General features: G+C 40.3%; 1 protein-coding gene across 1 annotated transcript in view; it reads right to left on the bottom strand.

Annotated features, from left to right (window-relative positions):
• Nucleotides 1-15,132, bottom strand: part of LOC122814081 (BICD family-like cargo adapter 2) — a 105,744-nt gene extending 90,612 nt beyond the window's left edge. The window contains exon 1 of the mRNA XM_044086694.1: nucleotides 14,965-15,132. Coding sequence (XP_043942629.1) covers nucleotides 14,965-15,057 — 93 coding nt within the window. The 5' untranslated portion in view covers nucleotides 15,058-15,132. The remainder of the gene's footprint in view (nucleotides 1-14,964) is intronic.
• Between the last annotated feature and the right edge of the window lie 652 nt (nucleotides 15,133-15,784).

Raw genomic sequence — 15,784 nt, 5'->3', positions numbered from 1 at the left:
AGAAATTTGCTAGAATAAAAGGTTTTGTGTTGATATGCATTTTTCTGAAGGATATGAAGTGTGAAACTCAAATGTCTGTTATTATTTACTGACTTACATCCCCAATAATTTTGCAAAAAAACACAAATTTTATGAGAAACAGACCAACAATATGAGGCAAAAAATCTGGACATTCCAAGAAAATCTGGACAGTTGAGAAGTATGGTCCTGAGATTTTGGTCACAGAGTCTCATGACTTCCTAATCATGGAGTCTCCTGACCCTTAGGTCACCAAGCAATATGACTGCCTAATCATGGAGTCTCATGACATTTAGGTCACTGAGTCCCATGACTGCCGCATTATAGGGTCTCTGGACATAGAGTCATATGACTGCCAGCTGACAGATTCCTATGACAACTAACTATCTCATGGAGTCTTTGCATGATCAGCTCATGGAGTCCAATGGCAGCTAAGAAGAACATCTGGGTGCTAGCTGATGAAAGGACAGAGATAGAGTAACTTCCTGATGCTCACAGGATGGCTAGGAGTGTGGCAGTATGTCTAATGGAAGAACTGGAGGGGAGGGGTTAAGATAAAGAGGTGGGGCAGAGGTAAACAAGAGGTGTAACAGTATGCTTAAGGGAAGGGAATAGGGAGTTGAAAGATGAGTAGGTCAGTCGGGGGCAAAAAGGAGGGGTGGAATTATACTTTAGAGAAGGGTTGGACATGGAGGTAATCAATGAGGAGATGATGTAGGGGGCAACCAGCAGGGGTGGCAGTAGTGTACCTAAGAAAAGTTTGGAGGGAAGTTGATAGAATATGAAAAGATGGAGTAAGGATTAAAAAGGATCTGCATTAGGGATAGCCATCCAGCACTGAGACCATCATTCTCTGTGATGGTCACTGCTGATGTAACACCTCAATTCCATGTGCAAACATGTGAAAAGAGGGGTTGTGGATGGATGGGTAAGGAGTAAGTAGGAAAAAACTGGTAAGATAGCAGGAGGAAGGAAGTGACCCTGGGAAAAAAAAGTAAACATCTTAATCATAAAGCTGGTCGGGGCAAAGGGAGACATGTGGTCATATTTTCTCCTTATTTAGGACACTGAATGTAAGCAAAAGGGAAAATGAGCTACACAAGGGCTAAGCAGGAGTCTGAAGGGTGAATTAGAAGGGGGTTATTCTAGTGGACTTCAGTTAAATGGAGTCAGAATGTGATGTACCTGCAGCCCAGTTAACAAGAGAGAAAAATAAGACTGACTGGTATATCTAACCTGTCAGAGTTCAAACAAAAGCATCAGCTGAAAACAGGAAGGAAAATATCCTTGATCTCAGTCTCTCAGTGGGGTGAGATGATTAATCTGTATCCTTGATCTCAGTCTCTCCGTGGGGTGAGATGATTAATCTGTATCCTTGATCTCAGTCTCTCAGTAGGGTGAGATGATTAATCTGTATCCTTGATCTTAGTCTCTCAGTGAGGTGAGATGATTAATCTGTATCCTTGATCTCAGTCTCTCCGTGAGGTGAGATGATTAATCTGTATCCTTGATCTCAGTCTCTCAGTAGGGTGAGATGATTAATCTGTATCCTTGATCTCAGTCTCTCAGTGAGGTGAGATGATTAATCCGTATCCTTGATCTCAGTCTCTCCGTGGGGTGAGATGATTAATCTGTATCCTTGATCTCAGTCTCTCAGTGGGGTGAGATGATTAATCTGTATCCTAGATCTCAGTCTCTCAGTGGGGTGAGATGATTAATCCGTATCCTTGATCTCAGTCTCTCCGTGAAGTGAGATGATTAATCTGTATCCTTGATCTCAGTCTCTCAATGAGTTGAGATGATTAATCTGTATCCTTGATCTCAGTCTCTCAGTGGGGTGAGATGATTAATCTGTATCCTTGATCTCAGTCTCTCAGTGGGGTGAGATGATTAATCTGTATCCTAGATCTCAGTCTCTCAGTGGGGTGAGATGATTAATCCGTATCCTTGATCTCAGTCTCTCCATGAAGTGAGATGATTAATCTGTATCCTTGATCTTAGTCTCTCAGTGGGGTGAGATGATTAATCTGTATCCTTGATCTCAGTCTCTCAGTGGGGTGAGATGATTAATCTGTATCCTTGATCTCAGTCTCTCAGTAGGGTGAGATGATTACTCTATATGTCAGAGTCCCATTGACACTTATCATGTGACAGCATTGTTTATACGTGTGTGGAAAACTGTCCTAGAGAGCCAACAAAGACCAGGATCCAGGGTGATACAGGAGAAGACCAGAGAAAAACTGTTGTTCTCATAGCAACGGATCCAGTTAGGTGGAGTGCAGAACCATCGGAAGCCATAAAAGGGGCAGTTTGTGCAGAATTAAAACGGTTGTCAATGAATAAATAAACCAACAAAGGAAGTGAAGGAAGGTAAAAGGAAAATACAGAGACTGCAGAAAAAAAGAATCACCAGGATGGATATGGAGATGAAAGACAGGATTTAAAAGAACATTAGTATGGAGAAATTGAAAGAAAGTCAGTGACAGCCATTAGGATATGGAAGAAGGCCTCATGCAGGTGCAGTGTGGATAGGAAGAAGGTGAGGAGAAAGACTAACTAACTTTGGAGGGTCAAATAAAAAAAGGTCAAAACACAGGCATAAGTTCTAAAGGTGTTTCCTGTAATTTTCACCAGACAAGCAGAGAGGATGATACAAGGCCTGTCAGATGAAATAGGGAAGGTTTAACAGAAGGGCAGTTCAAAACAAAAGTTGTATTAAAAAAGACTGAGAGGGCTGAAGAGAATCAGTCACAGGCACCAGTAGGGATCCCCCAAAGAGCTTGAAAAAAGCTGTTAAGTTTTGGTAGAGCTTTTTAGAGAACTTTTCAGTGGGTCATGTCAGAGGAGGCCCTCAGGAGTGATGAGGAAAGTAGTAATGTGCTATTTAACAAGATGAAAGAAAAGGACACTACACAAAACTACACGCCGTTTAGCCTTACCTCACCGCTGGGCATCAAAGCCGAGATAGTAACAAGTTAAAGGATTACAAAGTTTCCCTACCAGTTTAATCCCTCACTGTTTTGGGTTTCTAATTCCATGATGGGAATGGATCTCATTCCTACATCAGGGGACAATTAGAATTCCTGAAATGTATTGTTTTAGTCTTTGATGACAGCCAAGAGTGTTCCTCTCAGCACGGCATTGTGCTCAGGTTTGCTTCCTCCTGTAATTCCTATCAGGTTACATGTATTCATAGCGTGTTGAAGTACAAATAAATACTTTCTTATTAGACCTGTTGTTCCTACTACTACTGGAACTGTCTGGGTATTCTTCCTCTACATTTCTCTCAGTTTTGCTTGCAAATTCTGATGTTTTATTACTTTGTTTCTCTCTGTACATAAAACACTGAAATCAGTGGGTGTAGCAATTTCAATGACCAATGCTACTTTTGTATTTTTTTATGAACTACTATATCTGTTTTCTTCATATTTATTATTTGAACTGTTGGTAATGGGTGATCCCAAGTGATATAAATGTCATCATTCTCTGCAATGCTTTATGGGTCATGTTTCCAATGCTTCTCAACTACTCCTATACTGTGGTGTTTGCACAAAGCCAATTGCATCACTCTCGCCACATTATTATGCCTTTCAGTATACAAGTCCTCTGCCATGAGTGAATCCCACACAGCAACAAGATGTGTGACTGTTTCCAATGCTGTTTTGCAAAACTTGCATGTGACTGTTTCTCCCGCCTTTTAAACCAATGTGTACGTAGTCCACCATCTGGGACTTCCTTTATTAACCTTTTATCCTTTGGTTTCATTTCATCACTGCTTAACCATTTCTGCATCAGATCTGGGTTAACATGAGGCTGTTCCAGGAGATCTCTGTACTTTGCACTATATTTTTGAATTTTTCAGTTCTCTTTCCATTTCATCGGATCCATCTTCTTATTGTCTTTCTTTTGGTTTTTTGCACATTCAGTTGCTGATTTTTGTCTCCTTCTGGTTTGATTTCCATTCCTGCTTGATAATGAAATGCTTCTGCTAAATTAAGCAAAATATCATCTTTGACTTCCTGTCCTCCTGTTTTAACACTTTCACTATGTTTAGATCTGATGGGTGCAGCAGAAATTACGTGGTGCCAAGATTGCAGTTGTATACATGCAGTCATTTTCGAGGAGGCCGATACCTCCTTCAGAGCAAAGAATATATAATTTTGGTATATACTGATTTTTATATATCATTTAATAACAATGAAGTCTTGTTTATAGTATTTGGGTCCAGTCACTTACCCCAAATCTGTAAGTTAGAACACGGAGAACAAACTGATTTATAGCTTGGACTTTATTCCTATAAGATAAGGCAGTTTTCATTATTAATTTTAGCCTTCTGAATTATTCCTTAATGAACTTTATTCTCATTTGTTCATAATTTATTGTAGATCTTTTATCTTTTCCCAAATATTTATACACTCGCTCCTGCTCACGTTCCTTTACATCATGTTCCTGTCCCAGTTTGATATTTTCTTGGTACTGCAGGTTTCCTTTTTCAAATGTTGCTTTTGCATATTTATCAAGACCAAATGACATGCTTATATTATCTAAGACAGTTTTAACCATTTGTAGCCATGCTTTGAACTATTAATCTGATGACATGTACAATTTGAAGTGATCCACAGAAAGTAGAAGAGAAGTCTTTAAACAAGGTTGGATGCTAGGAGTCAAATTATATTCATAGCGTGATGTGTTAAGTAAACACATTACTGGGTTAAGGGGAAGACAAAACAGCAATGGTGACAAAGAATCACCCTGGAATAGCCCCCCCTTTGAATTTTTATCATGGCTTAGCTGCAAAGTGGTTGCCACTGTTTCATGGTCACTGCGATGTAATCAATCAATGTAGGGTGTATCGTATACATCTGTAAACACTCCTTTATTTGTGAATGTGGGATGATGTCAGCTGATTTTTTGTAATCTATCTATGCCATACTTCGATTCCTCCTCTTTTCATAACTTTCTGTTATAGCTTTATTTAGCAATAATGACCCTTTGTTCCATATGACTTTCTTTTGTTACCTTTTTGCTCTATTGCCATGACTGATTTTTTCTAAATGACTATAAACTCTGTCTGCATCAGTTCCAGTATATAATTTGTATATTATCAGAAGAGAAGTTATTGGTTTGTAGTTCTTAGGATGGCTTGCAGGTTCACTTTTAAGAAGGAGTATAGTTGTTCCTGTGGTTAACCAGGTTGGTGCCTGTTCGGGGTGCACATATAAGTAGTTCTTACTCAGACCTAAATCTTTATGTAAAGAGGTTAATATCTTTAGCCAGAACTTAGGTATTGCATCTGGGCCTATAGTTTTCCAGTAAAGCGATTTTCTTAATTTTGTTTCGATCTCTCTGGTCATTACATCATCCAATTTCATGTCCTGTACATTTGAACTACTTACTGTTTCTTTTACGTCTTCTATCCATTTAGCATCTTTGTTATATTCCACAGGATCTTCATAGAGATTTCTCCAAATGTGTCTATTTTTTTCTTTTTTTTCGGTGTTTCTATTTATTTTGCTTTGTTTCCAAGTTCTCTACAAAATATTTTTGGGTCATCAATGAATTCTTTATTTTTTACATTTTCTTTATATTTATCTGCCCACCTTTTAAGTATTTCTGCTTGTGCTCATATTTTTAACTTATTATTAGCGATACTGTGTAACAGGTCCTAGTCTGTTTTGATAGTGTGCGTTGCCTTTAACTTATTATTAGCAGTACTGTGTAATAGGTCCTAGTCTGTTTTGATAGTGTGCATTGCCTTTATCATGTTTCTCCAAGAAGTTTTGATGATTTGTTTTCTTTTCTATATTTTTCAGACAGTGATACCTTTTGTCTTAATTGGATTATATATTTTTTCTCTTCGATCCTTCCATGGTTGTGTTCTACTTGTTCCCCTCCTTTCCTATATTACTCTGTTTTTTTGGTAACACTTTATCTGTCATTAGTTTAACTGTGCAATAACATATCCTTATTTATTTTGGTTATATCATGTGAATTTGTCTTAACAGTCCTGAGTACCGTGTTCATCTGTTTTACCACTCTTCTAACATTTGGGGTCTTACTTACTTTCTGCAATATATTTCTTTCATCGATCTTAATATGTTTAACAATCTCTATCAGATCAAGATGGCTTTCCCTTAGATAATTTTTCTTCTGGACTGAGAATATCTTCTTTGCAGTCTATTTCTTGTAAGCATTCTGCAGAAAATTCCAGAACATATTTCTGTGACATATCCTCTTCAGATGCACATTCAGTACTTGACTAACTTTTATGAACCCACTTGCCCATCCCTCTACAACATTACCTGCTTCAGAGTTGCCACTGTTTCCTGTTCCTTCCCTTGCTGTGCAGCTTCAACTGGACTTTTCTACTGGTCTCCTACAGAAGGTTCTAGAGCATCACCAAGTAGCATATCTTCTTCAGATACCTCCTGCTCCACTTGTTACTCCTTAATCTGGGGGCTCATTGTTCCATCATGGTATGACATTACCTGTGTTGGATTCTCTATATTACGTCCTTCACTTCAGAGATACGCCATGGCTTTTTTAACTTCGACCCTGCTAATGCACCTCTCTTCTACCCTTTCCCTATGTTTTATTATTCTTTTGTATTGTAAGATTTTCCATAATTGAGTGCTTTTGCCAGAATTTCTCTTTAAATATCTATGAAGTTGTTTTTTTCCCCATTTATTAGTTTGCCTTTGTGCTTTTAGCAAATATTGTACCGTGCTAGATCACTTTTACTTTCCTATGACCATGTTTCTTTTTTTATACTTTTCAAAAGTCTCTAGGTTTTGTTTTTTATATTTTTGCTCTTCTTCTGTCACTTCTTTTTCCAGGGGGCCCAAAGTTAATTTGCCTATGTAATGTTTTTCATGGATCTATTGTATTAATGAAGTCACATTTTTATTTGCAGTTTTTATTTGTCATGTACAAGTTTGTTTCTTTCCACTAATTTCTTAATCTTTCTGCATGTCCTTCGTCTGGAAATTCTGAGCTTCTTGCACTAACAATATATAATTTCTTCCTTATCTTCTGGAGTCCACTTTATCATCACTATGCCTCTTTTTGGCTTGTCAGTTTTTGTGTCTTTTGTGGACAACTTCTTTCTGCCACAGGATGCCCATCCTCCTTCTGAGCTTGGCCAACCCTGTGGTAGGAATCCTTCTTCTGAGCTTGGCCTAACCATGTGGTAGGAATCCTCTTTCTGAGCCTGGCCTAACCCTGCAGTAGGAATGTCTCCTTCTCATCCTGGCCTAACCCTGCAGTAAGAATGTCTCCTTCTGAGCCTGGCCTAATCCTGCAGTAGGAATGTGTCCATATCCTGAGGTTTCTATACTGCTTTATTTCAAGATTTGGCATCAGTGCGTACACCATGAGTGGGCAGTTTTTTTTATCCTGGTACCTGTACACCCCGACTTTTTTTTTATATTTTATCTTACCTTTTTCATTTTATATGCTATATGAAATACAGGGTTCTGACAAGGTTTTAAAAGTGGAAATGGATGTAAAGTGAGTTTTGGTATGGATTTAAAAATCCTGTCTCATAACCTGGATCTAATTCTTTTACTAGGTCACCAGGTAAACAGATGGGATAACCCTGTGGATATGATTTATCTAGATTTCGGCATAGTGCTTAAATTGGGCCAACATTGCAGGCTTCTAATAAAGATGAAGGGGTACAACAGACCATATAGATGGGTACAGAAGTACAGAGCTAGAAATATATACAGTTATTAGGGGGAGTTACTGGATGGTCATAAACTGACAAGTTATTCTGTGCAAGAATCATTCTGGGATCCAGCCTTCATCATTGTATTTGTTTAGGACTTCAAAGGGGAAATGGAAAACTGGATCAATCTATGGCTGAAGTCATGACTGGGGGTTGAGAGTGGAGGGCTGTGATAGATTGGGAACAAAATATGAGGAGAAACTCATGACGCTGGCAGTATGGTCTAAGAGGTGACATTTTAATTTCACCTGTTACAAGTGTATTGAGCTGCACCTGAAGAATTCTAGACCAGCGGAAGAATACACATTTGGATAAGTTACAAGGGAAAAACAGGACTGGGAGAAGAGCCTGAGGTTATTATTACTGGAAGTCTAAACTACCAGGCACAGTGTGAAAGAGAAACAGCAAACTCAAATAAAATACTATGAAGCATGTCTAGGGGAGTGGAAGCCAGGGACAGGAAGTTGATATTGTCTATTTATTGAATACAGACCAGGCCATACTTGCAGTACTTTATGTTGTTCTAAAGGTGTTATATGGAAAGGCAATCACAGTACTGGAAAGGGTGCAGGGGAAGGCAACTATAATGGCGAGAGGGACTGCAGGAGTGATAAACAAACAAAGGCTCAAATGTTTTTTTTCTTAAAAAGTTGAGAAAGAGTGGAGGTATTTTTGGGATATGACTTTCTATCACATTGCCTTTTCATCTAATGATGACTGTAAAAATCATTGAAAACACATTTATTTAAATCAAATTCCGCAAAACAATTTATATACAGCAAATACTCAATTTATTAGAGGGCAAGCACCCTGCAGACCCATGTGTGTGCTTTGTCCCCCCCACTTCCATCACTTAAATATACTAATTCTGCAGTCAAACAACAAAGGAGAAAAATCCCCCTCCACACACACAAACACACACAAACACACACACACACACACACACACACACACACACACACACACACACACACACACACACACACACACACACACACAATGAATCACAAGTGACCCACAAACACAAACTGCTACAGATGGGGATACATCATGACACAAACTGCTACAGATGGGGATACATCGTGACACAACCTGCTACAGATGGGGATACATCATGACACAAACTGCTACAGATGGGGATACATCATGACACAAACTACTAGAGAAAGGGATACATCATGACACAACCTGCTACAGATGGGGATACATCATGACACAAACTGCTACAAATGGGGATACATCATGACACAAACTGCTACAGATGGGGATACATCATGACAAAAACTGCTACAGATGGGGATACATTGTGACACAACCTTCTACAGATGGGGATAAATTGTGACACAAACTGCTACAGATAGGGATACATCATGACACAAACTGCTACAGATAGAGATACATCATGACACAAACCTCTACAGATGGGGATACATCGTGACACAAACTGCTACAGATGGTGATACATCATGACACAACCTGCTACAGATGGGAATACATTGTGACACAACCTGCTACAGATGGGGATACATCATGACACAATCTGCTATAGATGGGTATGCATCATGACACAACCTGCTACAGATGGGGATACAGCATGACACAAACTTCTACAGATGGGGATGCATAGTGACACAAACTGCTAAAGATGGGGATATATCATGACATAAACTGCTACAGATGGGGATACATCTTGGCACAGACTGCTACAGATGGGGATACATCATGACATAAACTGCTACAAATGGGGATAAATCATGACACAAACTGCTACAGATGGGGATACATCATGACACAACCTGCTCCAGATGGGGATACATCATGACACAAGCTGCCACAGATGGGGATACATCATGACACAAGCTGCCACAGATGGGGAAACATCATGAAACAACCAGCTACAGATGGGGATACATTGTGACTCAAACTGCTACTTATGAGGCTACATCATGACACAAACTGCTACAGATAGGTATATGTCATGACAAAAACTGCTACAGATGGGGCTACATTGTGACACAAACTGCTACAGATTGGGATACAATGTGACACAAACTGCTACAGATGGGGATACATTGTGACACAAACTGCTACAGATGGGGATACATTGTGACAAAAACTGCTACAGATGGGGATACATCGTGACAAAAACTGCTACAGATGGGGATATTTTGTGACACAAACTGCTACAGATGGGGCTACATTGTGACACAACCTGCTATAATGGGGATACATCATGACACAAACTGCTCCAGATGGGGATACATCATGACACAACCTGCTACAAATGGGGATACATCATGACACAAACTGCTACAGATGGGGATACATCGTGACACAATCTGCTACAGATGGGGATGCATCATGACACAACATGCTACAGATGGGGGTACATCATGCCACAAACCTCTACAGATGGGGATACATAATGACACAAACTGCTACAGATGGGGATACATCATGACACAACCTGCTACAGATGGGGATACAGCATGACACAAACTGCCACAGATGGGGAAACAACATGAAACAACCTGCTACAGATGGGGATACATTGTGACTCAAACTGCTACAGATGGGGCTACATCATGACACAAACTGCTACAGATGGGGATATGTCATGACACAAACTGCTACAGATGGGGATACATTGTGACACAAACTGCTACAGATGGGGATACATTGTGACACAAACTGCTATAGATGGGGATACACTGTGACACAAACTGCTACAGATGGGGATACATTGTGACACAAACTGCTACAGATGGGGATACATTGTGACGCAAACTGTTACAGATGGGGCTACATTGTGACACAACCTGCTACAGATGGGGATACATTATGACACAAACTGCTACAGATGGGGATACATCATGACACAACCTACTACAGATGGGGCTACATTGTGACACAAACTGCTACAGATGGGGATACATCATGACACAACCTGCTACAGATGGGGATACATCATGACAAAACTTGTTACAGATGGGGATACAGCATGACACAAACTTCTCACGATGGAAATACATTGTGAAAAAAACTTCTACAGATGGGGATACATCATTACACAACCTGCTAAGATGGGGTACATCATGACACAACCTGCTACAAATGGGGATACACTGTGACTCAAAATGCTACAGATGGGGATACATCATGACACAAACTGCTACAGATGGGGATACATCATGACACAAACTGCTACAGATCAGTATTCATCATGACACAACCTGCTACAGATGGGGATATATTATGACACAACCTGCTACAGATGGGGATACATCATGACATGACCTACTACAGATGGGGATACATTGTGACACAAACTGCTACAGATGGAGATACATCAAGACACAAACTGTTACAGATGGAGATACATCATAACACAAACTTCTACAAATGGGGATACATCGTGACACAACCTGCTACAGATGGGGATACATCTTGACACAACTTGCTACACATGGGGATACATCATGACACAAACTTCTATAGATGGGGATACATCATGACACAAACTGCTACAGATGGGGATACATCGTGGCACAACCTGCTAAAGATGGGGACACATTGTAACACAAACTGCTACAGATGGGGATACATCATGACACAATCTGCTACAGATGGGGATACATCATGACAAAACTTGTTACAGATGGGGATACATCGTGGCACAACCTGCTAAAGATGGGGATACATTGTAACACAAACTGCTACAGATGGGGATACATCATGACACAAACTGCTACAGATGGGGATACATCATGACACAAACTGCTACAGATCAGTATTCATCATGACACAACCTGCTACAGATGGGGATATATTATGACACAACCTGCTACAGATGGGGATACATCATGACATGACCTACTACAGATGGGGATACATTGTGACACAAACTGCTACAGATGGAGATACATCAAGACACAAACTGTTACAGATGGAGATACATCATAACACAAACTTCTACAGATGGGGATACATCGTGACACAACCTGCTACAGATGGGGATACATCTTGACACAACTTGCTACACATGGGGATACATCATGACACAAACTTCTATAGATGGGGATACATCATGACACAAACTGCTACAGATGGGGATACATCATGGCACAACCTGCTAAAGATGGGGACACATTGTAACACAAACTGCTACAGATGGGGATACATCATGACACAAACTGCTACAGATGGGGATACATCATGACACAACCTGCTACAGATGGGGATACATCATGACAAAACTTGTTACAGATGGGGATACAGCATGACACAAACTTCTCACGATGGAAATACATTGTGAAAAAAACTTCTACAGATGGGGATACATCATTACACAACCTGCTAAGATGGGGTACATCATGACACAACCTGCTACAAATGGGGATACACTGTGACTCAAAATGCTACAGATGGGGATACATCATGACACAAACTGCTACAGATGGGGATACATCATGACACAAACTGCTACAGATCAGTATTCATCATGACACAACCTGCTACAGATGGGGATATATTATGACACAACCTGCTACAGATGGGGATACATCATGACATGACCTACTACAGATGGGGATACATTGTGACACAAACTGCTACAGATGGAGATACATCAAGACACAAACTGTTACTGATGGAGATACATCATAACACAAACTTCTACAGATGGGGATACATCGTGACACAACTTGCTACAGATGGGGATACATCTTGACACAACTTGCTACACATGGGGATACATCATGACACAAACTTCTATAGATGGGGATACATCATGACACAAACTGCTACAGATGGGGATACATCGTGGCACAACCTGCTAAAGATGGAGACACATTGTAACACAAACTGCTACACAACTTGCTACAGATGGGGATATATCATGAGGGCATACAAATGACTGATTGTGTTTTAATTCCTGCAGTCCTTACGCCCTACGTTATAAACAGACATTCTGTCTACAGTCTTTTGCACTTTTCTGTGTCTTGTGATCCATCCACGTGCGCTTTCAATGAAATGTATTTTTAATTAATTTTTCAATCTTTTTCTGAATCAATGAAAAGGCAGTTCAGTGAGCTGTCTTGATCCCATGGCTTTATAGTAAGGTATAAATGTGATTAGATTCCATTACAGTAGATGGATAAGAGAGGAAGGGGGTGCTTAATTATCCAATCAAGGGAATTTACGTTTAGTCTTATTATGAGAAATACTTTCTACAGAAGCTGTCTAGCAAGTGAAACCAGTTACTGGAACAGTTAATGCTGAAGCCTGTAAAGCAGCTTGGGACTTCTGGATGGCTGGGATAGAAAGCGGCAAGATTGTTGGCTTTGGTTAGTTGCAATAATGGGACAAACTAACTAGGCTAGTAGTCCCATTCTGGTGAACAGCTTACGTTACATAGCAGAATACATCTGTGGGTGATGGTCTAGCTGACTCAAGTTTATTTAGTAGTTTTGGGGTATTTGAAGGCAAAGAACAGAGAGGACAAGTCAAATGATGGAGAGGATGAGTGGGCACATCCTAGGAGGGAGGAAGGAGTGAGCTAGTCACTTCATGTAGCTACAGCCCTCAGTGGAAGGCTAGTGGGACTACAGCTCACCAAGCTGCCAGTGATGATAGTACATCCTAGGTTGGCATGCAGGAGCACAAGTGCATGATGTGAGGTATTATGAGCCAGCACAGTCATGTGGTTAGCTCAATTCCCCACCCAGGGGATGGGGTTAGGCATACAAAGAATCATTTTTATTGCTGGTATATCAGCAAAAGTATAATTCTCTGATGTCTGCTCGGTGGTGACCCCTTAGATGTCTCTTACCATAAGCAAATGTGGAGGACCCCCATATAGTTGCCCCCCAAGGTGTGAATGGGCTCTAGATAAGTTGGGGGAGGCTTGGTGATCAGCAGGCAGAAGGGAGAAAAATGACAGAAAAATGCTATGTGACATGAACAAGGTCACAGACTGCCATGACGATATCATGGAGTGTCAGTGCAATCAGGATACAAAGTCCAATCAAAACTAGATCACAATGCACCATGATAGCCAGCCAGGTCCTAGAATCCCATGCTGACAACATCATACAGTATCATGATAACCATGTCACAGTGTGTCATGACGACCATGTCACAGAATCCTATGATGACAACATCACAGGGTACATGACAACCATGTCTTAGTTTGTCTTAAAAACTGAGTCACAGAATCCCATTTCATTATCATGGGGTGCCATGACAGCAATGTCATAGTATGTCATGATGACCATGTCACCGAATCCCATGATGCCAACATCACAGGGTGTTATGACAAATATGACTCAGTATCTGAGTCACAGAATCCCATGATTTCAATATCAAGGGGTGCCATGACAACCATGTCACACTATGTCATGAAAACCGAGTCACAGAATCTCATGATGACATCATGTGGTGCCAAGACAACCATGTTACAGTGTAAAATGAAAACCAGGTCACAGAATCACATGACAATAATGAGGTCATGGACTCTTTTTGATTGTGAGGTCATTGAATTCCAGGATCACCAGGTCACAATGCTTAATGAGTGCCAAGCTTTGGAGATAATTGCAGGTAGTAAGTGACATCATGTTATTTACTACTCACATTTTCTGGCTTTCAGCTTTATCGCATGCCATACTTTCTGCCATTGCTTACACCTCCCAAAGCCTGTCTTTCTGCTGAGTACCTTTAATGTTTCTGCTTTTCTGCTCTTCCCCATTTCTTTTGTCCTCATCCACCTACCCATATTTATATATTTATGATTAACAGCTTATTTACCTCTTGGTATTTATGTTTATGTATTTTTGCCTGTATTATCCATGTTGCCTGATATTTTTTGCACGCATGTGTTTTCTGAGTTCTGTCTGACTCTGTTGGAATGTATATTCCCCTGACCTCTGATTTTAGTCTTTCTGTATACTATTAATCTGTAATCCTGAGCACATAGCATTATTTTATTTCTGGTCCATCTGTCTTTTAGTCTGTTTTCTGATGGTGCTTTTGCTGTTGTCTGTTTTCTGTTCATCTGTCAGCTGTTTTCTGACATTTGTCTCTGTCCCCATATGCATGTCCTTGTGTCATACTGTGCGACTACTGCCCTGTTTCTGCCCATGCATCTTCATCTGTCCCATCTGCTAATATAGATTTCAATCCTTGGCTGGATGCCATCTACCTGTCTGTCTGTTACTTACCTGTAGTTCCTTCTCATATTGATGTCTCTTCAGCAGAGCGATGCTTTCTTGTAACATTTCTATTGTGCTCTGTCGGGTTGCACTTTCTTCCATTAGTTTTCGTACACGTAGATCCAGTGTATTTTTCTGCTCCAGTAACAGTGTGTTCTGTAATGTAGTACAATAGAAGATAAAACATTAGTGCATCGTTTTTTAAGCAATGACCCCCCCACACACACACACACACAAACTGCAGATCATAAGTTGTATAGCGACTACATTTACAGACATTGCCTAGACTGAGGCTAGAATATATGTTAGCAGCTGGGAATGTTAAGCGTATAGTAAACATAAAAAGAGAAATCAATACACAAGGGTGGAAGTGACAAAGTGGTAAGGGACTTGGGATCACAAGCTGACCACGACTTTAACTTCAATGACCATGTGTCTACTGTAGTAAGGAAAGCTTTCTACATAGCACACTTGATTAGTAAAGGCATTGCCTCGAGAGCAAAAGAGGTTATAACCTTTCTATACTTGGCACTAATGTAGCCCATAATTGAGTATAACTCCCCATTTGGCATGTACCATAGAAAGCATCTGCAGCAAGTGGACAGATGTCAGAGGTATCCAACAAAGAAGATTAAGGGACTCCAGCATGTGCTGTACGCAGACCAACTAAAGTCCCTGTCACTATACTCAGTATCATATGGAGTTTTTAGGGCAGTCTTATGCCTGGCTTACAGAGCAATCTTAGACCCAAACCTAATAAACTTGCTGCATATCTGTAAATCATATGGGACTAGGGTCACCCATTCCAGGAACCTAAATATGGCCTGTG

This window comes from Protopterus annectens, chromosome 10.part0, assembly GCF_019279795.1.
Source record: "Protopterus annectens isolate FY-2018-M chromosome 10.part0, PAN1.0, whole genome shotgun sequence".
Classification (NCBI taxonomy): Eukaryota; Metazoa; Chordata; order Ceratodontiformes; family Protopteridae; genus Protopterus; species Protopterus annectens.
Note: the sequence above shows the minus strand (reverse complement) of the source record. Positions and strands in the feature narration are given on the sequence as shown.